This window comes from Pezoporus wallicus, unplaced genomic scaffold (genome assembly GCF_028554395.1).
Source record: "Pezoporus wallicus isolate ANWC-B61680 ecotype Strahan unplaced genomic scaffold, APGP_CSIRO_Pwel_v1 contig_3486, whole genome shotgun sequence".
In the NCBI taxonomy this organism is placed as follows: Eukaryota; Metazoa; Chordata; class Aves; order Psittaciformes; family Psittacidae; genus Pezoporus; species Pezoporus wallicus.
In genome coordinates, this window is record NW_026642292.1 from 8594410 (window position 1) to 8620358 (window position 25949).

A 25949-nucleotide genomic window follows, 5' to 3' on the forward strand; every position below is an offset into this window, starting at 1 on the left:
AGTTTTGATGACAGAAGTAAGATTTTTCAGATTAACATAATGTATGTTTAATAATTATGAAATACCTAAGGATACTGAATTCCTGGCAACTAGCACTCTCACAGCTGAAAACAACTGTTCACACAAATGGCCTGAAAATATTAGCTATGTCCCAAATAACATATTAATTAATAATTAACAGTTGTGAGAGACACAATATGAGTCATGTTCTACGCTCTTACTAGCAACATCTAAATAAGATTGTCCTGATGTGAGTAACTAATACAAATCAGTATGATCCCTGTGCTTGAAAAAACTCTTTTTATTCCTCTTTCTGTTGGAGGCTAAATCTTAAAAAGTGCTGAGTAACGCCAGTTTTCACCTTATGGGAATTGTGGATAGTCGGTATATCTCAAGAATTGATCCTTTGAAGTATAATACGAAGTCTGCAGGTTTTTGGGTTCTCTTTGGGTTTTTTCCCTGGCTCCAGAAAGATCTTTGGCAGCCTGGCAATTTAGTCTCTGTATTTCAAGAACTCTGCAAGAGGGATGAGCTTGAAAATGGTTAGTGAAAAACAGACTTCAGCTCAAACTCCATCTTGCACTGATCTCTCATTTAAAATACATACAAACTTATGTATAATTCAGTGGTTCTTGACACAAGACAGAACTCTGGAGTTTCTGTAAAAAGGTAACATCTTTGTGAATATCTTCCTGTTTCTGAATTATTTGTGTATCCATAGTGGAATACTGATTTCTGTCGTCTTCTGCTCCAGCGATTGGCAGCTTGTTAAATGATGTGCCCTTTGTACCGCTTTATTTATATCTACTATTGATTCACAACCCATTTACTGAAAGAAGCTATTTCTGAATAACGTGATGGACCATACTGATGAAAAAATTGATTAAAATTATTTTTTCAAAGCCAAATGCTCATTGCTTTCTGCCATGAATATGTGCTTTAAGCAGATGACCTGACAGTACTTTAAATAGCTGCTATTCTGTGACAAAAGCTCAGATAAGTATCCTATGCTATATATACTTAGAGAATATCTATTGGAAGATGCTTATTATTCCCCACTTTGTTGAAGTAAGCTATAAAATCAGGAGTCATCATTATGCTATTCTAGTGTGGCCCCAATTCCACTCTCACACACAATTGTTGTATTGGGGATTTTGTGACCTTGTTTGCAGTATACACACCCAGTGTGTCTATGCTGAGTGTGTTTGGACTATGGACTGTGCTCATAAAACTAATGAGTTCAGGTGCAATAGCTTGTTTTCTAGTCAGCATTACTTCCGCTTCCTTCCCATGCCCTTTGTGGAAATATTTATCTCTGTTTCTACGTACAGTGTCCAACCTACAAATATTAATCTGTAACTGGAAGGTAATAGCAGGTAGTCCAGTAATACCGGTAACAATGGTGCAGCTGTATTGCCATTGCTAGTAACAGTTCACAGGCTTTGTTCTGTGTTTACAAGACGTGAGGATGGAGGCTTATCACATGTGCTTTGCCTGAACTTTCTCTGATCTTCTTGTGGCTTTGGTTTTACTTGATCTAGCTGTTACATCATTTTTTTCTAATGACAGGAGTCTATAGCTAAATTAGTTTACTTTTGCTTTGTATTGTGTAACCACAGGTTTTAGACAGATATTAATAAGTAGTTATTCTGTGTAGGATGATATATTTATGACTAAAAACATTACAGTGTACAGAAATGAAGGCTTATTACAACAGCAGCAACCTTGAGCAGTGAAGACACCAGGTGCAGTGTGGAGTATAGGCATGGGACAGTAAGAGATGGGGCACAGGCTGGTGGTGGAGACCCTGAGGCTGATTCGGAGAAAACTCCAGGAACAAACTTGCCAGCAGAGTTTCAGGTTGACAAGCATGTATTCTTTATTGCGGCGCCGGGAGACGCGGGGGATAGCTCCTCCTAACGTGTGTCCCCGAATTGCTATACAGGTCATCCTTGTATGGTTACTGAGCATATTACATCATTTTCCAAAAGGTTTCCGGCATGCATACAAAAATGTGGTGGTCTTTAAGGGTCGTTTACTTTTCCCAACAAGCTTAATTAACTTTACAGACATAGCAATCATCCTGGCCTTCTACTTATCAGTTAGTTTAACTGCTCTCATCCTGGACATCTGCTAGTCCCAGATACTCCCCATCCCCAGGTCCTGTCCTTCTATTCTGCTTTTCTCACACCTTTTGTACTGAGGCCCTGAGGGCCTGAAACTATGTCAACTACCTCCAAGCACCGCAGTTATTTTCCATTACAAAGCCATCAAACTTAACAGTACTTAGAACTGATTACATTTTGTACTTTTGTGCCTCCTTGTCTCAAGGCTATAAACAACTTTCCAATGGTCAGTTAAAGAAATACAGACCTGGTGCTGGACAAAGCTAGCCTTAGGCGTGAAAAGAGAAGAAAGTAAGTATTTAAGATAAATAAAATACATAGTTGCAGACTAGTGAAAAAGGAAGGTGCTTAACTTCATTAGGAAACATTTAAAAATAGCCCCAAGTGAAAGCTGTTTCCAAGAGAGGAAAAAAAGAAGAGGAAATCATGAAAATTAACATCATACTCTTGCAGGCACAGGACTCTGGATGCTGATGATCCGCTATGTTCACTCCATCAGATGGAAGCCATAGGGAGGTGAAAGGATAGGCAAGATACAAGGGGTAGGTACTAGATAGTGCATGCGTAACAACTTTAACTGTAGTATTGCTGAGACTTTCTATACAATTGCTTTATTTTTCTTTATTTTTCTGCAATAATCAGATTTTTTTTTATTTTTTTGTGACTTTACACATTGATGTGCGGATTGACTCCACAACTCGTTAAAGTTGTAAAGTAGGTATGCTTTTTATTCAGCGCTGAGACGCACGGGGATAATTCCTCAAAGTCATGCGTACCTCAGTGTTGTTTCCCTCTACATTTATTCTCTAAAGTTATATATATTCATAAGGTTGCACAATACGCCTATACATATTCATATCCTATCCCCGCTTCGTATTATAATGAGCCAGAAGGTCCTCTGCGCCTGCGCAGTGCCCCCTCTGGTCATGAGTAGGGGTCTCAAGATGAAGTAAATGAGTCTTCCTCCTCTGGGTAGGGGTCTTCAAGATGAAGTAAATGAGTCTTCTTCTTCTTGCACTTTTCACCTTTTTAGTCTTCACGTGTGGCCTTAGAGTTTGGTCAGTGTCCCAGCCATAAATCATCTGCTTCTCTCCCCTTTATAAGTAGATTCAGGCGTCTGCTTTTCCTTATCAATAGGACCAGGTATCTGCTTTCTTTATCAGTAGGACCAGATGTCTCTCTTCTGCTTAGCAGGCATTTACAACAGACAATACTTTTGTTTAAGCAAGCAAATTCCTCTAACCCCCTTGTACAACCGCCCTGTACAACCCCCTTTTACCACCCCCCTGTACATTGGTCAACCCTCTGCATCAACATAAGATGGGTTTCTTTTTACCCATAACAAGATTTTGTACATAGCAGCTCCTAAAGACAGTTGCTTCCCCATGTTGAGATGGCACCTGCTTGATGGGCTGCTGGATATATTAGCCAGCCTTTGTGGTGGTTTTCACCAGGTCCTTTAACGCATCTGTGATGTCTGATCTCATTTACCACAAAAGCTGCACAAAAGTTTCTTTCTTCATTGTGACTCAAAGCAACCACTACTCCCTGAGAACACTCAGTTCCATCAGTCTGAGCCATCTGTTTGGATTTGTCAGGGTCCGACTGGAGAAAAGTCCCAGTGCCAGACCCTGGTTCAGTTTGTGATCCCAAGAGTGAAATTAAGACACAAATGAGGTCAAGTACCATAATCAGACAGTTTGTTTATTACAAATTACAAAAAGACAGTTGTAAAAAAGGGATGTTATTGTAATAAAGGGTATAGTGATAGGACAGATTGGAAAAAAGATAGAAAATGAAGCAAGAATTCGGGGTGCAGAGAGAGAGAGAGAGTCACCACCGTGGATCCGGCGGTGTCATAGGGATCCATTGTCATCGTCGTTGGCGGTGGGAGTTCTTCAGGGTTCATAGTATCGTAGTATCGGAGCAGAGTATCCCCCAAGAGTCCATCGGCAGTGGGTTTCCTTGTGGAGGCATCCTTCTGGAGTCCCCTTTGAAGGTACCCATTTTGGCAATGTTTTACTCCCCTTTTTTATATTCCCGTTCTGGTGGGCCAGTTTTTCTGATCTTGCAGCCAGCTGCAGGTGTCTGCACACACACAGCTGTCTGCAGCAATTCTTGGGATAATGGACAGCAATTCCTCACAGCAATCCTCGAGGTAATGGATGAAAGAGTCTCTTTCTCATTCAACCCTCAGGCAATGGATGGTGGATTCCCAATTCAGCTCCTCACTCCCTTCTCACAGGCAATGGATGGAAGAGTCTTATCTCAACTCCTCCCACCCTTCTCCCTGGCAATGGATGGAAAGTCTTAACTCCTCCCACCCATCTCTGAGACAATGGACAGTGGAGTCCAGTTTCAATTCCTCACACCAATTCTTGAGACAATGTAAGGGTGTTACCTCAGCTCTTTCCCACTCATCCCTCAGGCAGTGGATGGTGGTGTCCCATCTCAGCTTCTCAGACCAGTCTTTGAGACAATGGACAGTGGAGTGTAATTTCAGATCAGTCTCTCACAGGATTAAAAGTACGATCCAGGATCCAGTGAACCTCTGGTGTAAAAACAGCTTCTTTGGAGAAGGAGGTATGAATTCTTTAAGCTTCCATCATTTTCTGCTTTTAGTCTCTCAGTCTGTACTTGGCTACATTGTCTCCTTCAAACACACTGTTTCTCTTCTGAAGTGGCGGTATGCTATGGAGGTCTCCAGCAGGCATTATCTGAGGTCTATCACCAAACCTGTCTGTGACTGGCTTAATTTCTTAACTTCTTTGCACCTCAATTCTCATCTAATAAATGGGTATTCCTTTTTTTTTTTTTTTCCCAGTGTGTCATTACTTAAGACTGTACGTTGAGCAAAACAATGACTATCACTGTGTTTGGTGTATTGCACAACACAGTGAGGCTGAACTCTGCGAGATCCACAGCTGCTTTATAAATCAGGGTCACAACTGCTGGATGAGAACACAAGTCAGAGCTGCCTCCTCAATCTCTTTCTTAGGAGAACAGCACCCAAAATTTGAGACTCCCTTAAGAATTTAGTGAGCTTGGTATCTCATATTCCTTCTTCTTTTCTTGAAGTTCCTTGAAATAAACTAAAAATTTGGGAGTTCCTACAAGATTCAGCTACCAGAAGTGCTGTGCAACTACAGCTGAAAAGTAAATTATATATGTGGACAAGAGAAAAAAACAGCAGTTAGAATAGCCTGAATAGTATGCATGCATTGCACATTTCCCATTTAAACCAATGCTGTTGCTGTCCGCTAGTTCAATTACTGCCAGTGTGTGGCTTTGGGCGAAGCAATTTTCTGCTCCACTTTTTCCATCTGTGAGACAAAGAAAGCATGAAAACAGGGGGAAAATAAGTTTAAAACCACTTCTTTTTTCTTCTTTTCCTAATGGCAAAAAAAACACCTCTGCTCTTCTTTTAGCTTTGGAAGGCAATACATTCTCACCTCTCTTCATCTTTGTTGAGCTACAGGAGTTTGCCTTTCACTACCTCCTAACTTTAGCCTCTGCTTCACAAAGTGACTTGAGATAATGTCCACAGGGCACCGTGGGTACCTCAGTGAACAGTGTGGTATCACTACAAATAACCCCATGCTATTTATAAATAGGAATGACCCAGAGAGCATGGAAAAGCAAATAAATGGTATCACACTGTTCTAGTTCATATATATTTATGTATCTTGTTCGTCTGAACTTAATATTGCTTTCTATTGACTTCAGTTGTATCTGCCTGTGTTAAGTGCTGCACTAGAAGCCCTATTATGTCAGTATGTATTAAAAACATGCAAGGAGCTTGTGGTTATTTAGATGTGCTCCCTTGGAAGAGAGATTGCAATGAAGTGTTTTGGATAAACAGTTAAAAGCAAAAGGTTCTTGGAAGGTCTTAATATGCAGGTAGTAATCCATCTCTAGGTCTCATTAATGTGCAGCTAATTCTTGTCAGAATACTTTATCCAAGATTCTTCAGGTATTTAATTTTAAAATTAAAAGAAACCCCCATATTATTAAATTTTACTGCTGAAGATTCATCATATATTCATACATTGAGCTGTTTGGGATTATTGTGTTGTGGTTTTGATAGGACTCATTTCCCTTTCTTATTTCCAGCTTCCATTTTGGTAGCTGTATCTAACATCATCTAGGCCTGCATAATACCTTTATTTACATTTTAGAATTAAAAATAACAGCAGGACTGTGTAATTGCTTGGCAGGAATTCAGGCCTTGTATTTTGTGATTGTACAAAAAGCAACTGTGTCAGGAATAAAAAGAAGTCTAGCAGTATTTAAGCATGAAATAAAACCATGTATTATTTTTTATATTCAGTGTGTAACAAAGATTTGTAACTAAGGCTTTGCAAAACCTAGGACGGACAACATCACTCCAGAAGGTAACTACACCAGGGATTTGAATGTTTCATTTCTGGGATTAGAAACACATGCTTACCCTCTCAACTGAGGGAGCACTAATGGACAGCCATGGACGCTAAGGCTGCAGCAGTGCTAGAAATGAGCATGTTATAATGCTTATAGTCAGATTAATAACCTTACTTAGATTAAAACCAAATGTAAGTTGCCTGTTGCTGATAATGTGTTTGCAGAATCAGACCTTAATGGTCTGACTCTGTACTTAAATAGGTATATTGACTATATATTGTAGTTGCATAAAGAAAGTAAAATTCAATGTTTAATTTTATAATTAATCTAAAGACATTCCTTCTTACTGATTTTAAGATATAACAGAATTAGGTTTTGTTTGTTGTGTAATTACTTGGTGAGGTTTCATTTGCTTTAAATCAGGCCCCTAGGCCTGTGATTCTTACTCATGCGTAGGCCGTCCCACTGAATTCAAAAGAATACATTCTTTTCTCTTCTTCTAGAGTCACTGAGGATTATAAAGCTGTAAGAAAGAAAATATTTAGCTCAGAGGCATATGTGACTGTATGGATATTCTACTATGACTGGAATCTGTATGACAGAACTGATTCATGCTCTAAATCAGTCAACCCACTTTACCAAAATAGACGTAACTAATGAGAAGACTAATCAGCAGGTTTGTGCATTGCAATTATTTGCCAGTTGCTTATTTTATTAAGTAATTTGCTATTGAAGCTCAGTCAGGACTAATGAAAAAGAGGAAATTGAATTAATACATGCTGAATACATTTAATTGACCTATTTTTGTCTGGTTTAGAGCAGAATACTATAAACTTGCTTAACAATGTTTTTTATCTCAGATTGAAAAGGGGAAAGATAAAAATGGCATGCATGGCTGCTGAAGTAGATCTCAATTTGAAGCAGTGCACAGTTAACACTGTTGACCAATGTAGGGAAAAAGTCGTACTAAATAATCAATCAAGGTTAGCTATAAATCAAATAAACACAGATTCTTACCCTCATGTAAGCACTGCTGGCACAAAGCAACCCTAAAGCCAATATACACAGAGATGGTAGGAGCATCCTGTATGAGTGTCCCTTGCTATACCAACTGATTTGTATCACTTTAGCATTAAGACAGCATTACTTACAGCTGATATGTATACTGGGGCTGGGTGACATCATTCTTGGGGAAAAAACAAGAAATCTTTATTCTAATGAGTGATGTTTTGTTTTGCCCTCTGCTCATGTAACATTCAGCATTATGAGATACTAATCTTGAGTGGTATCTCATAATGCTGAGTGGGTCTGTGCATGCTACCACAACAGAGTGAATAATAGGCATAACACTAATAACAGCAATAATTAAAAAAAAAATCTAGCTTTGGTTTTGTTTATTGCTTCTTGAGCTAAACATGATCAATCCTGCACAAATATTACCAGGTCTTTCTGTTACCTCAGGCCTGTCAGATAGAGCAGCCTTTGTTTTTGTGGAGTTCATTATGGAAAACGTCATAGGACCAACAGTCTTTGAATATAAATTGCTCAGTTGACCTTTCTCACGAGTTGAATGGCAGATTGCTATAGGCCAAGAAGCAGCAACTCATTTTCTGATCAAAATGAGGTTAACTGAGTAAATAACTCTTTCCTGGGGGTGTATGTTATTTTTGATACCAGAGGTTAACACCCTTACACCAGGAGGAGTTTGTAGAGTTGATTTCTGTGAAATGTACTATGGACATACTTTCCTGCTGCAGGTATGAGGCGTTTATGTATTCTTCATTACCACATCCATTGGCAGATTCTTGTTTTTGTAAAAGGCCGTTGCATCAATGCTCATGTTTCTTTATCACAGGAGGTACAGTACGAAATGAAACTAGTGTCCGTACATGGCAGTGCAGTCTGGGGCTCCTGGCTGCTACAGCAGGATGTCATCTGGCTGTTCTGCATGCACTTTTTGAGATATTCCTCAGTAGTATCATCTACACAACTGAATACAGATGTTCATGGAAGATCACACCTTTTGTAAACTTTACATATCGAACCTATTTGGAGATGAATTTACAAGCTCATGCTAGGGTTAAGGCAGTATTTCAGCTCCTATGCTTATGTGTCCCAGACATTATTCCCTCACCATGAATGTTTGCATGGCTTCAAAGAAGACAGCCCCAGAGAACCCAGTTTGTGGAGAGGAATCTTAAGTTTTTCCACTCTGAGTTCTAACGAATGTCACATTGTAGGAATAAGCAGACAAAAGATCATACTTAATATATTTGTTGTCTAAGTCAAAGCCAGTCTTTAATACGATAAGGAATTATTTCTTCATCAATTTTGTAGCAGCAGCTAAGGCTGCAGAATTAGAACATCTCAATCCCACCAAACTAACTTGCTGACACCAGAAACCACACTTGATGCCTGTCTTCCAGTTTGCTTTGCTAGGTAGTTGGTAGGATGCAAAACCAATCCAGATGGGGCTGGGCTGGGCTATAGGTACAAAACTACAATAGGAATATTGTTTATTTTTAAACTAAAAGATGGTTGAGAGACATATTTTTCCCATTATTAAGACAGAACTTGAATTCTGATGATGGAATTCAGGAAAAAAAAACACACCCCCCAACACAAATTTCCTCATGAGCAGTGAATTTGCTTATGAAAATTTCGAAGGGAGGAAGTCATTCCAATGACGAAGCAACATCTTTCAGCTGGAGCACCTGTGTGGTGGAAGAAACCAGGTGAAAATCCAGAAGCAGCCCATGTCTGACCTTGCGGACAAGATGCAGAACGATTCCCTGACTTGGGATCCCATCTTAGTTTGGTTTCAGTGCACACACCGATGACATCCAGTGTAACTTTTGCCAGTGCTGGGTTTTATGCACGGTTAAAAATATAACCGGGGTGTTTCGGTTACTGCTGCTGTAGTGCTGGTGACGCCTCTCCAGAAAGTACAGTGGGCGCCTGGGAGGTGGAGTGAAAATTAGGGGTCATGGCAGACTCTGATCAGAGCCAGGTACAAATCTCTACAGCGCCAGCTCAGCTACCTTAAAAAACATCACCATGAGGGGGTTTTGTGGTTGCTTTCAGTGGCAGAGCGAGACCTCCTGTCCGTGCCTCTTAGCGCTGCCGCAGTGAGCGGTGCGAGCTTGTTCTCGGCCACGGCGCGAACCCCGGACCCGTGCCTCTGGTCCCTCAGGCACCTTGCCCTTGCCCTGCAGCCAGCCTTTAACGCCCACCCCGAGGCTCCCCGCTGCCCGGCCCACTCCCGCCCTCCGGAGCGCCGAGCCCCCCGCCGGCCACTGCGGGCGCTCGATGGCTCCGGGCCCGATTGCACAGCCCTGAGCGGCAGCGGCGCCCTCCTCCCTCCACCGCCGGCGGGCGGCAGCGGCGGAGGCTCGGACGCAGGCCCCCGCGCCACAGGATAGCTGGCGGGCGGATGGAGCTGAACCCGCGGCGGCACGGGAGCCTTGCGGGGGGCTGAGCCGAGCCGAGCCGAGTCGCCCCGGCTAGGTACCGGGGAGGGGAGGGGAGGAATGGGAGGAATGGGATGGAGGCCGCCGGTCCTGCCGCCTAGCCGCCGGGGCAGGCGGGGAGCGGGCGCCCGAGGGAATGAGGAAAGGGGCGCAGGAAGGGGCGCGGGGAGACGCCGAGAGCGCGAAGGCCCGGAGGGGGGCATGGAGCTGGCGGGGGGAGCGGGCTTTAGGGGTGACCCTACAGCAGCGGGGCAGGAGAGCTGGCGCGGAGTTAACAGTTGTGTGAAGGCGGCAAAAGGACCGAGGGGAGCTCGCTGAGGAGCTGCCCGAGGCCTGCGCCTGGAAATTGCTCGATCACCCCCTGGAGCCGACGGGGCGGGCGGGTGGGTACGGCAAAGAAGCCGGGTTTAAAAGCCGGAGGCCCCCGTCTCCTTCAGCCCGACCCCGGCTGGATGTCACGGGCTGGCGCGGGAGAGTGACCGTGCCTCGAGGTTTGGGGTAAGCAGGAGCAGGGTGCGGGGTAGGCGAGGGTGGGTGTCTGCCTGCCTGCCTGCCTGCTGGGAGCGGCTCGATACAGATGCTGGGACTGCAGGGACTGATTTGGCTTTCACTTGCGGTGAGGTTGCATGGCTTTAGGGTCTAGTTTCATATTTTCCTACAGATCTTGGTAATTAAGAGTATTCTGGGGGAAGAGTAGCAGCGCTGGACATTCTGGTATGCAGAACGTCGCTGCAGGCGCTTGCAGTTTGAGCTCCTGACGTCCGCATAGGGCAATGAGCAAGGCTGCACCCTATAGCTGGTAAAAACTTTGTACCGGGATGTAAAAGCTGTGAAGTTGCATTAGTTGACTTTTTGGAATAAGGAAAAGAATAATAGATCTTGTACATTTAGTTAAAATCAAAGTGAAGTTTATTGGAATATGGGCGGGACATGATACGAGAAGAGGAAGGCAGCTAAAGTTAAGGCGAGTTCATCTTTGTGCTTTTGTAGGGAAATTGATAATTCTGGAAGTTTGGGTTCATTATTTGTAATGTTTCTTTAAGTTTGGGTTTTGATTCAGTAAGATTAAATGTTTATAATTGTGGCTGTGAATTGTACTAAACTTTTATTTTAGTTTCACATGCCAGAAATATTTTCCCTGTCTTCAGAAACAGTCAAGCTATATTGTATGTTCTGTGTTTTGCTACATGATATGTAATATTCTCAACTCATGTATGGAATAACAATTGAGACCCACGAGATAAATTACTTCTGGTTGTGTGCCGAATGGAGTTCGGGTTTCTCTTCCTTTTCCTGATGTTTTGACACAATGAAAAGGCGGTGGGGGAAGGGAGGAAACCAGTTTAATGTTACATTGTCTAGTGATATATTGAAAACTTGTGCTTGATTCTTGAACAGAGGATTGATTTTATTGTCAGTAAAATATCTGAGTTACTGACCAGTTTGTGACATTATATCCCAACATGTCAAGAACTTCGTTCATCAATGCAAGATACCCTGTTTTAAAATTCAGAGCATCCTAATGAGGCATGCGTTTGGAGACACCTTTTCACAAAAACATTGTCAGATTGTGGGGTGTTTGTTCTGTTCAGTTTTTACCATTGCAGTTTTTACTGGTTTAAGTAAGCAGAGCCTTGAAGAAGACATGAAGTGTGTTAATATCTACATTGCAAACCAGAAAAGCATGAAATCTCTATGCACTTACATTTTTCGAGCTGTTTTGGAGGTTTCTTTGGGGCACAGCCATTTAAAGTATCTAGAGAATCAACCATCATGGTGAGGTGTGTCAGTGATTTCTGCTCGGATGCAGGTCTCTGATCAGCCAGACGAGTCTCCTGTGGGGTCTGCACCTGTAAGGGCTTCTGCTGCTGCTCAGTTTCAGTGTTGGTGTGTTTCAGTGCTGTTGAAGTCTAATCACAGTACTGGTTAAGCTAGTACTATGGTAGCTATAATGATTTTCAACAAAAAAATAAGTACACTTTTCTGGGATTTAGATATATTCAGAAAAAAATTTGGTTTAATTAAAACCAAAACTAGACTGGGTTCAGAGTTTACCTTAACAGAAAATTGATAGCTATGATCAACTTACACTTTGGATTATCCATATGCATATATATCACCTGCTGTAAGTAATTTTAATTTTTTAAACAAAGAATTTAATTTCCTGAAACTCCTGTCATTGTGGCACCCCCACCCCTCATCTTTATACTCATTTTGATATGTCTATGTTACATAAACAATAATGTTTACAACATTCTTTGGCATAAAAGCTATGTTCAGGCAAAGATTGAAATTATTGTTAGGATTTAGGTGGATGTTTGTGCTTCTGTGATTTTTATTCACTTGCCTTGTTTTTGCACCAGCTTTGAAACCTGCAAAAAAATAAACCCAAAGCATTCTGTGCATTTTTATTCAGACTGAAGGTAGTTATTGCATTTTAAGGTTTAGTTAGTCAGATTTTTTGTCAAAAAAGAGAAAAATCTTTTAAACTCACTTTGTCAGAATCAGACTTCCAGATACAATACTGGTTTTCTAACTGTTAGAAGCTTTAGTTTATATGGAGTTTGCAAGTTTACCTGTAAATAAAATAATGTTCTGAGGTCCCTGTAATGGAGCCAAGTTTATGTTTTGACTGAAACTTTTAGGAATGAACCTAACTAATATTCAAGAGTTGTGGGTGCTAGAGGGGACAAAGTGTGTCAGTAGTGTCTGCTGTGGAGCTCAGGAAATGACGGGTTTATATTTCTCAATAACTGAATGTAGCTGTTTCTTCATTTCCTGGAATAGTTCTTCTCACGTGGACATAAAGATTAAAGTGATGATATGAAATATGAAAGCAAAGTATATGTACTTGTTAACGTGATGAATGAATGTCTTCCAAAATCAGTTTTTAAAAATGTCTTTAATGCGTTGCATTGCTAAAACAGCTACTGCATTTCCAGACGCTTTTTTTGGAGGGTATTTTTTCTTTTAATTATGTCAAGCTTTGTCCTCAAAACTTCACAGAAATCATTCGGCTTTCCTAGAAGACATTGTTCTGTCATTTCTTTCACACTTCAGCAAATGTATATTGTGTTGTAGCTCCTATCAGAGTCACCATTATGGATGCGGGCTGTGGGTGGTCACATTCTTTGTGTGAATATTTTTAACACCAGCAAGCCCAGAACAAGGATTCTGATGGATTTTACTTAGATCTTTGTTTTCCTTTTATTGCTTCTTCAGATACAGGGTGATTCTTCTGCATCTTAGAAATGAGTCATATTTGATAAGTGCTTTGCTAGGAAAACCAGTCATTTACAATGATTCCTGTGGGAGTAAACAAGTACTTTGTATGAGCATCATTGTTCGGAGAACATCAAAATACAGAAATACAGACAGCCCTTTTTTTTTTTTTTTTTTTTTTTTGCAACAGAGATGAAAAGTATCTGAGGAACTAATAAGAATTCTGTTTGGGCTGTGTGATATTTGTTCTTTTGCACAGTGTGAAATGCTGCATGAGCATGGCAAAACCCGCATAGGTGTAATATATGAAGATGCGTTTGGGTTGCTTCTTTAACAAGTACCTGCATAAGTGCTACTAAATTGTCAATGATAGAATAGATACATAGTTTTCCTGGGGCAAATTTCTTCATGCAGAACACTGTTAAGCTGGATAATGGCATACAAAAATATGTAAGTGAAAGTTGTCCTAGTCTGAAATCTTCAGCAGTAGTTAGAGGAAATGGATGGCTGTGTAATAATCTGGTATTTTTTGTTGCATTCAGACAGATTCTTCATTGCTTTTTGCTGTCTGGGATAAGCATATGATGCAAGTGTGCATGTATTTTTATTTGAAAAGGAAAATAGCTTGATTTGTGAGGGGAGCTGAATCCCTTTGTAATACAGAATATGCTGTAAAATATGAGTACTCAACTGTGAGATTTACTGTCTGGTGGTTTTTCACTTGCTAGTGCACTTGGAATCTGATACTAAGAATTATGGTTCTGCTTGATTTAGAAGTCTTAACATTTTGGGCCTTCTCCTCCATGGCCTGGAATTATTTTTGCCACATGCTCAGGGTCATGATCTTGTGATGACCTTCTCTTGTGGCCTATTCCTGAAAACCGCTGTCGAACGTCACTGTTTAGTTCCATCTTCTCCATGTTTGTCTTCAAATTTCCCCACTGCTGGCCAATATAACGTAACACTGCAAAATACCTGGTGTTCTTCTGCCCTCCTCGGCCTTCCTTGTCTTGATGCTGAAATGCCCTAAATTTGCCTGTGTGTTTTCTTTGAAACTGCATACAAGAAAGTAATGAAAGGGCACATGAAATTCTCAGCTTTTTTTAGCTGAATGAGAAGTCAAGAGTGATTAACACTGCTGAACATAACACTGACACCCCTCTGCACATTTTATGTCAGGACCACCAGTTACCTGCCGTTGCTTGTGTGGCTCTGCAGAGCGAGAAATTTAAGGCTTCTGAGAAAAGGCTCAAGCTGTCTGAATGCTGAGGATTCTGCCATACAAGGGATATTGGAGTACTGATGCACTTAAGCTGACGCTTTTTTTTAGGTTTGCCTTCCAGTTCTGAAGAATTTGAGGCAGACTTTTCTTCTGTGTTAGTTGCTAACAGTTTGTAGAAGTCAATAGTTAAACAAAGGCTGCCCTTTCTTTTGAGTAGTAAATACCTTTTTTAGTTGCTGAGTAGTCCCACTTCAGTGTCTTTCTAGTGTATAAACTCCAAGGTCATCTGAGCTGGAATTTTAATTCTTTTTTTATTATTAAGACTCCATAATTGTAGTTTATTTAAATCAGATTGTTTTGGTGTGCAGTAAATTCTAGCTAGATTACTGCTGAAGATAACTCAGTCCTTCATTCTGTGGGCAATCTGGTGTCTTGATTGAAGTTACTAGGAGTTTGATGCCACACCTTTTGCCTTTTCCAGACCTCCGTGCCTCCTTATGTTTTCGTACTAGCATAAACAACATACTGTAACTATTGGATTTTGGTCTGTTGCATTCATTAGTAGCGGAATTTGGCTGGTGTTTTAAGGTTTTTTTTTCAGCCCAGCTGGCTAAAAGAGCATGATGCTCAGTTTCTCTTGTCAGAAGTAAGCCCCAGGGATCTGGGCGGGAGTTCCGTTTGTTTCTGGGAGACACTCTAAACAGGTATGTGCAAGGGCTTAAGATAGGCTAGAGCATCGATCCTCTTGCTGTGCAGTCAGCTCAGATGCAAGGGCAACGATCATCCCATTAAACTTTTAAAACAGTGCTGCAGGAGTAACATTGATCTGAACTGTTAATGACTAGAACTAAACGTGTCAGGCTGGAAGGCTTTCTCTTAAATGTATTGGTTCACTTGTTAGATAGATGATGATAATAAGTCTTGCTTTCTGAGGAAAAAAAGCAGTACAGTGAAGGACAACTTGAAGCTAATGAGCATTCCTCATCTCTGTTTTTCAGCAGTGGGATGGTTATGGCATTGGTTGTATAGTCAGCCTAATGGTAGCTGTTAGGAAAACACTGGTAGTTATTGCTGGTAATTTTGAAATCTTAAAATATTACTGTTACCAGTTACTGATTTGTTACTGGCAAGGAGTAAGTTATAGTTTCTTACAGGAGTAAATTCCTTCTTTGCTAGACTTTGGTACAAAACTGAATCCATAGGCTTTTTATTTTTAAACTTTCTATCAGATTTCATGCAGAGAAATTTTAATACTTGTGAAATTAGAAAAATATAATTAAGAATTATTAATGTAAGTTAAACAGCACTTTATTTTCTTTGCTACGTAGTAGATATAGATCCTCATTTAGATGTTATACTAGATCCTCATATGAGTATCACACTCAGAGAGCCGAGGTTTATCTGATTTCTGTTTGAGCACGGCTTGTTCCAGTTAAAGAGACAACTTCTGTAACAACAAGAGATCAAATATGAGAAAACTTTAAATTAAATTTGTAAGTATATACTTGGTCTGTGTGTTAGTTTCCATTACTTGTGCTGATCTGTCTTGAAATAATGAGTCATAATTTAAGGGCTTATTTTTTTTAGTGAGAGATCAGTTAGGAGTGTGCTGTATTGCAGATTACTTTTTTTTTTTTTTTTTTTAATGCAGAGAGAAAATATGCCATGGGGTGGAAGGAAGAGGAAATGTAAAATTCATGAAGTTGCCACAATTGCTTATAGCTTTTAGTTTGTTGTGTATTAATTTTTGTCTTGGACTTTCAATGGAAAGAAATACAACAGTCTATGAATTCTTTCCCTCAGCTTTTAAAGCCTGAGAAGATTACATATCTCAGAACAAACTTGATACACATAATAGATTTTTTTGGCGTCTTTTGTTCTGTTAAAACTTTGTCATTGGTGTCCTGTTGGTTCTCACATTTCAAAGCCAGTTGCTGAAGGCAGCTATTCAGATCTGTCTTACTCTGGTTCAGTCACCTTTTTTTTTTTAAAGATGACCAAGTCCCTCTTTTTTGCTTTATGGTTTGTCAGGAACTTTAGAAGCTCAATTGCTGTTGCTTTTTAATGCTTGATTCATCCTATATTCCTTCCAATATACATGGCAGCATTCCATCTAGTGCTTGTTCTGAGAGTTTTTCTAAGTTCTTTTCTGGTCAGGCTTGAACAGTTCTGCTGGCCAAATTGGCTGTCAGCAGATGAGAAATTCTTCATCAGTGATAAGTAGGAACAACGTCTGCCTTGTTCAATAAATCTTTGAGATAGTTTTGTAGGATAGTATAAAATAGACTTACATTACAGGAAAAAAGGGATTTTTTTTTTGATCGATCTGCTCTTGTAGCACAGATAAGAAAGTAAGTCTTGTAATTACTTTGGTTATATTAAGACCAACCCAAAAGTGTGCTGTGTCACACTAGCTAGAAAATGGAGATATTTCTATTAGCCTTGTATGCCTTTTCATTTTGTTGATGGTATAGTATGTGTTTCATTCAATCAAATTCCACATTTATTTTTCCAGATCTGTTTTTCAGATTGAGAAGCATCAAAATTATAACACCAGATGAAGGGGACTGTCAAATTATTCACATTTTTAAACATGCCTAGGTTGTTCTCACATCAGTTCAGTAGTATGTGATGATGTTCAGTAAAATTTAATACCCGTGGCTGGCATAACATTCAGTCTTCCATCGTGCTTGCCTGGCCTCTGACATGGCTGTGCCATTCCTCTAATTATGTCATGGCTCTAATTAGAGCAGAGTTGCATCCATGTCTGCACAGTATGTGTTTAGGTTTGATGCACCTAGAGATTGCCTAGTAACATCTTGTATATGTAACAAGGATATATTTAATATTAATCAAATGCAGCTCATCCCCACATTCTGTGCTTGTGTTCTGCTTTGCGCAGCTGTGTAACCACTATGCCTTTTGTGCTGTTCTCCCCTCTTAACTGCAAAACCAGTATGCTGCAGTAAAAACCTGACTCCCTACATTCTTGCCTTTCCTCCTCACCATACATCCCTGGTATGCAGGCTTACAGCTCATTAAAGGGAGTCTCAGTAAGCATTTGGGATAAGGTTTTTTGGTTAGGGTGGAGGATCCGCTGCTTTGTATGCTTCATATAACCATGCTTGTTGACCAGCCCTGGAAAGATCAGGTCTGTGGGTTTTTTTTGCTGCATGGGCAGTTCTCAGTTTCTACAAAACTAAATCTTGCATAATTAACAATCAATCTCTGTAATTCAGAGCTGATGGTCCTTTTTTCGTGAAATGGTAGCCATGTTAGCAGGTGTTCACTGTAAAGATCAGCAACTGTACCATAACATCTTTCTTTTTAATTTACACTAAAAAAAAATTGAATCTAAATTATTTTTACTACTTAGGCAGTAGGAGTATCTCATTTAGAAACAAGTTACAGTAATAACTTCAGATGATGTTGTTTAGGGCCTTGTCCAGTGGAGTCTTAGAAACCTCAAAGGGTTTCTATAACCTTTTCTTTCTGTAACCTCTGAGCACCTGTCCCAGTGACTGATAATCCTTGCAGTGAAAAATCTTTTTTCTTCTATCAAGTTGGAACTTTTCTTCTTTTATGTCACTGGTTGTATTATTTCCTCCCATACACCTCAGTAAAGAACCTGTCTTCATCTTGGTAGCCTTCCATTGTGAAGGCTGCTGTTAGGTCCCCTTTAGCTTTCTCTTCTCCAGGCTGAACACTGGTTCACCAAGCTGAAAGTTTTGATTATTTTTAAATCTGCATGTACTTTTGATTTGTTTTCAACTTCAGTCTTTTAGAGACTGGTCAAAAAGAGACTACTTTTACGATGGCACATAACCTGAATTTCGTGCCCTGCCAGACTAAATTCAAGTTGAATGAGGTTTAAAAGGAAATGGTTTTGCACATTGATTGTAATATTAAGATTGTATCTGGGAGCTAGGAGAATGGATTGATAATCATCATATTTTGTTGTATCCATAGTATATTATGAATGGATTTTTCAAACAGTTGAGTCACCTTTGCCAGCTCTCCAGGTGATTGATTTTGATATGAATGCTGTGACATTGTTTATGACTTGATAATAAGGATATGGTTATTTATGATAGCATTCCATACTAATACAATGACTATTTTGCACTGGTGCTTTTTTAGATGCATTGAAGTAATGCAGGTTTTATGATAGCACTGGAATAAGCTTTCTAGAAAATAATTATGGCATTATGCTGTTTGAGCTTTTTTTTTGTTTGCTTGTTCAGAATTAAACTGAATTAAAAAAAACAGAATAAGTGTTTCATTAGTGAAATGAAGCAAATTGCATGGTAGATGTGGTGGGTCTACACAATTTAAATGTAACATTTAAAAAGATAATAATATGATGGAGCTCCAGTCTAGTGTCTTTTTGGTGAGCTTTCCTAAAGTTGATCTTTTTGTGAATTCTTTTCTAGAAAGTCAAGTTCTTGATGTCCTTTGTCCAAGAATCTTTAGCAGAAGAGAGACAGTTTTTTACAATGATGAGGAATTACCTGCTAGGTAAGTTAAGTGCTAGTGTATGGCAACAATCTGTGATCTTTTCAGTTGGGGAAAACGGCTGAGAATTGTAATCCATAGTTGGATATGTAAATTGGATCAGCTGCTGTAGCAGTAGGTGATTAGAGGTATTAGATGTTGGGACAGGCTTTGGGTGAGGGGAAAAGAAGTGCTTGTGACATGTACATCAGTATGTAATTTCCATACTGAACTGTGATGAAACTCTATTCAAATACTCAGTGAAATACATAATTCTACTTTTTTTTTTTTGATGTTGCAAAAAAAATGAAGCTAGAGTTACATTCTGTGAGTTTTCTAAGAGTGAGATAAGTGATAAATTTTGAATGTCTATGTACCTAGGCAGATAAAATTATATATAGGTATGATGAGCTATGTGTATGCATCTCTGCTTGTCATTTTATAACGTGGTGCTTTGTCAGGCTGCGTGGTATTTCAGGTAAATTTGAAATGACAGTTCATTATAGTAAATTAGAAGTGAGTAATTTCCTTTGTAAGTAAAATTTACCTTAAAACGTGTAGAAAGTAGTAAAAGTAACATTCTGCTGTGCATTTGATGACAACCCAAGTACTGAATAATTTACCATTGCTTTGTATTGCCCATTTACTGCTTGTTGGATCATTTTACACTATAATATTATTACTGTAAAAAAAAGAAATACATATTCAGCAGTCTCGGTGACCTCTGGAAAGGAGAATTTATTGGGAGTTGAAAATATGGTTGACATTTTACCAAAGTCTCCTTAACTATTTTTGTTTGTGAAGCCTACAGAATACTGTATTTTGTAGTTTGAGGCTCGGTGGCACATAAATAGTATGGGGGAGAAAGTTAACATTAGAAGAATTTTACCTTAGTTTGCTTCTAGTTATGCTTATTGGCAGCATAATTTTCAAAATAGTTACGTTTTACTTCTGTCTCTCAGACTAAACATAACTTCTTTTGAACTTTGAGTTTTTGAAATATTAATTTTTCAGATTGTGTTTGGTTTATTGTTTGTTGGTTTGGTTTTTGATATATTTTTTCTTAAAGACAGTGTTAGAGTTTTTTTCAGCAATGAAATTCTACTTTTTCTTTGTGCTCTGTTTGGCACTGCGAATACATAAAGTGATAGAATAATATATTAGCATTTATATTTATGAGTATAATAAACAGGAGTTTGTTAGCTATAGGTTATTGCCATTGCTGCCTTTAGTTCTAGAGAGTAAAAGTAATTATGTTTGGGGCCTACTTTGGTCACTACTTTCAAGTATATGCATGATTGGGTATTAGAAAAACTCGTTTTATCAAAAAAAAAAAAGAAGAATAATAGTTCAGTAATAACTCCTCTGATATATTCTGAAGTATATTTTTGAATTGACATATTACATTAATACAATTATCTCATTTCCAAAACCATTATTACTAAAGCTACCTGAATAAAAGTAGTGTAGTTTTATATTTTCTGTATGTTTATCTTTGAAAATTTAGTTTTAATAAGCCGACCATGACTATAATATGATTGTTGACTCTCTGGTGATTTTTTTTGTTTGTTTTTTTGTTTGTTTCTTTTTCTGTTTAGGTGTTCAGATTCCTGCTTCAGTCACCAGATGTTAATGAGGAAGAAAACTTGACTGGTTAGCACAGTTGTGGCAGTTTGTTGGTGTTTTTTATTCCATGGTGCTTGAGGAGAGATTTGAGGAAAATTTCAAAGAATGGAGCTAGCTCACAGTTTACTACTTAATGAAGAAGCATATAAGCAGCTTGGTGAATTTCAAAAAGCAGAGTTCATTTTTGAATGGTTACAGTTTTTGGAAAAACTTCTACCAGTGACTTCCAGAGTAAGTATAATGAGACTTGAGAAGAAAAGCACATTATAGTTATTTCTCTCTGGGTTTTTTGTTATTTTGTTTAAAAACAAAGAGCTTTATTCATATTTGCTTCATATTTTTCATGTACATGCAATGAAAGTATGTTCTGTGTTAGCTGCAGCTTTCTAAATGTTACAAGTTTTTGGTCACAGCCCTTCAGATGACAGAGCCACTTGTCTAGTGAAAGGATTTTTTTTTTCTTTCTCTTAATTTAGATAATTACTGCAAGATTTTGCAACCTCATGATGAAGAATGGAAGCCATACTTCCACCTAGCATGGCACAATTGCTTTGTAGTTCTCTAGCAAGCAAGAATGTAACATTTTTCTCTTATTTTTTTATTTTCCTAGTCAAATAATAAAATATGTTTCCAGCCAACTTGGTTCACTGTTCAGTGCATATTAAGTAGGACATGTGGATATGTAGCAATAAAGCAACCTAGATAATGCTGTGTAAGAGTTATATTCTTTGTGTTAAAATATGCAAATGAAATACAGTGCCAGATGCTTTTTTTTTCCTTAAAAAAGCATTTAAAAAGAAATTCTATAAGACTAAAATAGATGATAGTTTTAAGGGAAGTTCTTTCCTTTGTAATGCTCAACTTCTTGACACTCCACTAAAGTTCTTCTTTACTACTTAAATTGCTATTATTTCTAGGAATTGTTTTATTTTAAAACAAGCATAGAAGAAGCAAGAAAACACAGTTTTGTTTTAGCAAGACATAATTATACAAATGCCGTGGTGAAAATACACTTGGAATGCTACTAGAAAGAATTATGCTCTGAAAAATGTTGGGGTTGTTTTTAAAGAATAATAAAGTACTCACATATTTGAGGTGGCTTTTCTCTCAGTAGAAAAGTGCAATAAAATGTTCATTTTTAACTAAGAATGTCATATTATCAGAATACTAATAATGAAGTAAAGATACCTAATAAAGGTAAAGATAATCAGCATTAATTGTCTTTAACTTTTAAATACAACTGAAGTTTAACTGGTTACTGATCTTTGTTTCCAGGCTGATATAAGGGAAAATCAGAAGAAACTAGTTGAGCAATTGACTTCTTTATTAAACAATTCACCAGGACCTCCTACCAGACGGCTTGTTGCCAAGAATTTGGCTGTACTTTATAGCACTGGAGACACTTTTTTGGTTTACCAAACAATTGACAAATGCAATGAACTCATTCGAAGTAAAGATGATTCGCCAAGTTATCTGCCTACAAAACTGTAAGTATTTGTTTTAACCCCAAACGTCAAATCCAGTAATAGCAAGAGAGACAGATTTACGTGGTGAGAGGTTAATGAAGGAGAGGGTGTGCTCCCTTATTTCTGCCCGCTGTCCTGTAGAGCTTTGTGTCATATTGCATGTAGAATTTGGGAGCCTCCCTGGTTAGAATCATTCTTGTGGGTGTTGCACAGCTGCAGAAAGTGATTTTTTTCTTTGGTATTACATCTCTAAAATTTTTAGACTTGACTATTAAGAAGAGAAACTGACTTCATCTGAAGGCAAATTCAAATTGCTTCCTTCTCTCTAGATATTAAACCAATTTTATTTTAATCATTTAGTATATGGTGCCTTTGGGGTAGAATTATGAGTGATTAAGTACTTTGGTAGCATATTATATATTCCTTTCTGTGTCTTTACTGGAAAGTTCTGAGTAAGAAGTTCAGCTGCATGTTTGGGGGGGGGATGAAATTCAGGTAAATACCTTACAATGTAAATTACCCTTGAAAGTTTAATAAGCTTAAAATATATTTTTCTTCCTTATTTAGAAGCTTCTTGTTATGATTTCTATAAATATACCATGAAATCAATTACACTCAAACACTTCAAAATCGCATTAGTTTTAAAGCTTTGAAGAGAGGCAGTTTGGTGGCTGATGGGAGTTAGTGCAGATTGTATATGTTAGAACAAAATTTGACATACCTAACTAGCTACTGTTTACTGGAACCACTGGAAATAAATGCCTTGAGTGATTTGAAAGCTAAGCTAAATTAATTTATTTAAGAGTGTAGGAATGCTAAACTCAGTGCTGTCACTCAGGGCTATAATGACCATAGTGTGCTTTAAGGTAATAGAGTAAACTGAGGCCAGTTTATGCTTTATGTTTTTGTTCAGTGAAGGGACAGAACCAGCCTGCAATATGTATTGCCATATTGAATAAACCATGCTTTACAGCACATCAAACAAGCACCGATTATTTTAAAAAAGGTGAAGAAAGCCTTTCAAATATAACTTCATTAACATTAGTTAAAGAAAAAAAACCTTTACCTGACATGATGCATCTGAGTTCACTGCCAGAGAATACATAAAGAACGTAATAGTTTCAGATACTGTATGTGTGCATCAGGAACCAAAAAAGTACAAGACAGTTGGTGATCTCCAGACAGGTAACTGAAAATCAGGCCAGAGAGAATACCAGCAATGGCTAACACTGTTACAAGGGCAGGTGCTTGAAAAACACAGAGAAGATAATAGTAGTGCTGAGAAGAGCCATGAAATGTACAAGCATAACTCCAGGTACAAATACATAGTTATTGAGCACATCTCTTAATCCAACTGGGAAACTGGACATGAAATGTTTGTAACTAAATGCCTGAAGCATAGCCAACCGAACAGAGAAGTGTGCACTGATACTGCAGGATGTGAAACCATATCTTAAGGTGCAAAACATTATGAATAACCTTTATTCCTGAAACAATGCACATCTTTCACTATAGTGAAGAAAACTGAAAATAAAGGTAGAGATAGTAAAGCATCATTGTGCATTAATTATACAGTTTACAAAGCAGAGTAGAATCTACCTTCCTCCTTTGCTTCACATGCTAATCCTCTTTGTGACAACTCAAGTGAAGCTTCCTGAAAGTAGATTTTTTGCAAGGAGTCAGCTGTATTTTCCAGTACCACAATGTTTTTTTGTTTCCCTCTTGTTCCAACTGACCTCTTGTGCAGTCTTATGAGTTAATAATAAGGTTGCTATAAAAGGTCTTAGTCTTGCAAAATGAGTTACTGCTACTTCCAGCTCCTCAGCAGTGAGTTTCAATAACATTATAGGTGAGTTGTTGTATGGAACAAAACTCTGCCAGTCTTCGTTGCTTTGGCTGCAAGATGCCACACTGGAGGAAGTGAGATGTTGTCAGCATAGCGAGAAGGAATGATGGAGTCCATTGGCAGCAAGGCAGAAATGGCAGACAGAAATGGCAGATACCCAGAGTTAGAAGGTGGAGAAGTAACTGCGGGAGAAAGATGTAGCAGTGTTCAAAATCCTGCTGGGTATGTAAGCAGTAGTGAAGAGAGGAAATAAGAGAGGAAGTGGAGGAAAGGGTAGCAGTAAAATATGGTTTGCTTTAAAAAAGGTTTGGAAATGGGATTTCTTATAATACTGACTGAGACAACAGGCTACAGAAGAATAATCAGAACTACAGAAGTCTTTATTGAGTAAGATCTTTCATCTTGGGTGGCAAGTGTGAATACTTGGTGATCAGTGAAGAAAGACTGCTTTTTTTTCTTCTTTTTATTTTTTAAAATCATGACTGTTTGTTTGCCATCTGTCCTTATTCAGCATACATGCCCATGTTGTCTGGTGGCAACACTCAGCTGTCATTGTTCACAATGTGTTGATTCACCTGAAAACTCCTTTAAATACAGTTTATAGTGAATTGTTCTCTTATCCCATAAATTTGTAATTTTTCTTTTTTTGCATAGGTGGAAAACTTAAATGTTTTAGGCAAGCATTTTAAACAGAACCTTAGATAGGTGCTTATCTACTAAAATTGAGCGTGATGTGAATGACGAACCAGATCAGTTAAACAGATCGTGTAGTGTGGATACAACTTCTTACTTTACTTCAAATTACAAGGTTTTTTAAAATATCTGCTAGGGTTGCTTTCAAACCATAAGCATTTTGAAAGCATTTGGCTGGTCAGGAAACTTTTAATAGCTGATATCAGTGGTGTTCTGCCACATGATTAAGTATTTTAGGTCTGCATTTTTGTTAGTACCTCTCCAAGTACAATTGCTAAGGCAATATTTGAAAGAAAACAACTTAAATGTATCTTTATAGAGAGAGCTGTATGTCAAAATGGGGCTATGCAGTCAGGGAGGGAAAAACACAGACAGGGAGGCTTTTCCCTGCAAAAACCTAAATTTACAAACTTCCTTATAAACTTGTGGCTGTTGCTTGTTACTTGACAGATAAAGTGACTCAATACAGTTTGGACATAGTGAAGAAGCATTTGTGGGGAAAGGCAAATGGACAGCTACAGGCATGATAAAATCCTGGAAGGCAATAAGAAGAGCTTCCTAAAGTCCTATGCTTTTAACTTTTATAGGAACTTAAATATTGATACGTGGAAGTAGTTGGAATCTCATCTTTAGTTGATTATATGTTACTCATCAACAAATGTTGCCACTTTGTTTCTAGAAATCACTGTTCAACACTGACTGATTTTTTCATAGGACACTTAAGCAGGTCAGAACAGTCAGCCATGTAAGAGTGTTTGCAGGTTATACCATGCTGTAATAAGGTAGTTATGATTTGGTTGTTGTTTTTTTTTTGTAGATATTTGTTAAATATTCTGGATCTGGATTATGATATTAAATATACATTTTTTAGTTTTAAGGCTAATTAAGCAGAGTATCTGTGACCATCAGATGATCAATTTACTAGCAACATTTGTAATTTTATGCCCAGCCACACCATGAACAGCATTAAAATCCAAACTTGTTGGTATACCGAGTTGGATAAAAGTAATAATGAAAAATGTTGCTTCAATGAAAATAGGATTTTGGTATGATAAGAGATAATGAATACCAATTTTGTTTCTTTTACTTTGCTTTGTCATTTAGGGAATCACTGTTAATAATAAATGCATTTTTCTAATCAAGAATGTGTTCAGTATGTGTTTTTAAAATTCTTTATGTGAAACCTGAATTCAGGTGCAGAGTAAGTAAAGTGTTGCTTTGTTGAATGAGGTGCTGAGCAGTGTCACTGCATGTTCAAGAAGATCTGGTCAAAGAGCCAGAAGCTGATTAAAGATACAATTTCTTTTTTCCTTATGTGCATAAAATTAATTGGTTTAGTTCTAGATCTGTCAATACAAAACCCAAGGGTTTTCCTTAATTATTTGTCGTGGTTTAAACCGAACC

The 25949-nt window shown here is 38.4% G+C and overlaps 1 protein-coding gene across 9 annotated transcripts in view; it reads left to right on the plus strand.

Annotated features, from left to right (window-relative positions):
• The first annotated feature begins 18827 nt into the window (after window positions 1-18827).
• The window catches only part of HEATR5A (HEAT repeat containing 5A), a 56994-nt gene continuing 49872 nt past the window's right edge, over window positions 18828-25949 (plus strand). For 6 of the 9 annotated variants that reach the window (XM_057428448.1, XM_057428449.1, XM_057428452.1 and 3 more), the window contains exons 1-3: window positions 18828-18938; window positions 20513-20771; window positions 21816-22027. In XM_057428448.1, coding sequence (XP_057284431.1) covers window positions 20646-20771; window positions 21816-22027 — 338 coding nt within the window. In that variant the 5' untranslated portion in view covers window positions 18828-18938; window positions 20513-20645. Of the gene's footprint in view, window positions 18939-20512; window positions 20772-21815; window positions 22028-25949 lie in introns of those variants that run through there. The other 3 variants (XM_057428453.1, XM_057428455.1, XM_057428454.1) reach the window with 2 other exon arrangements.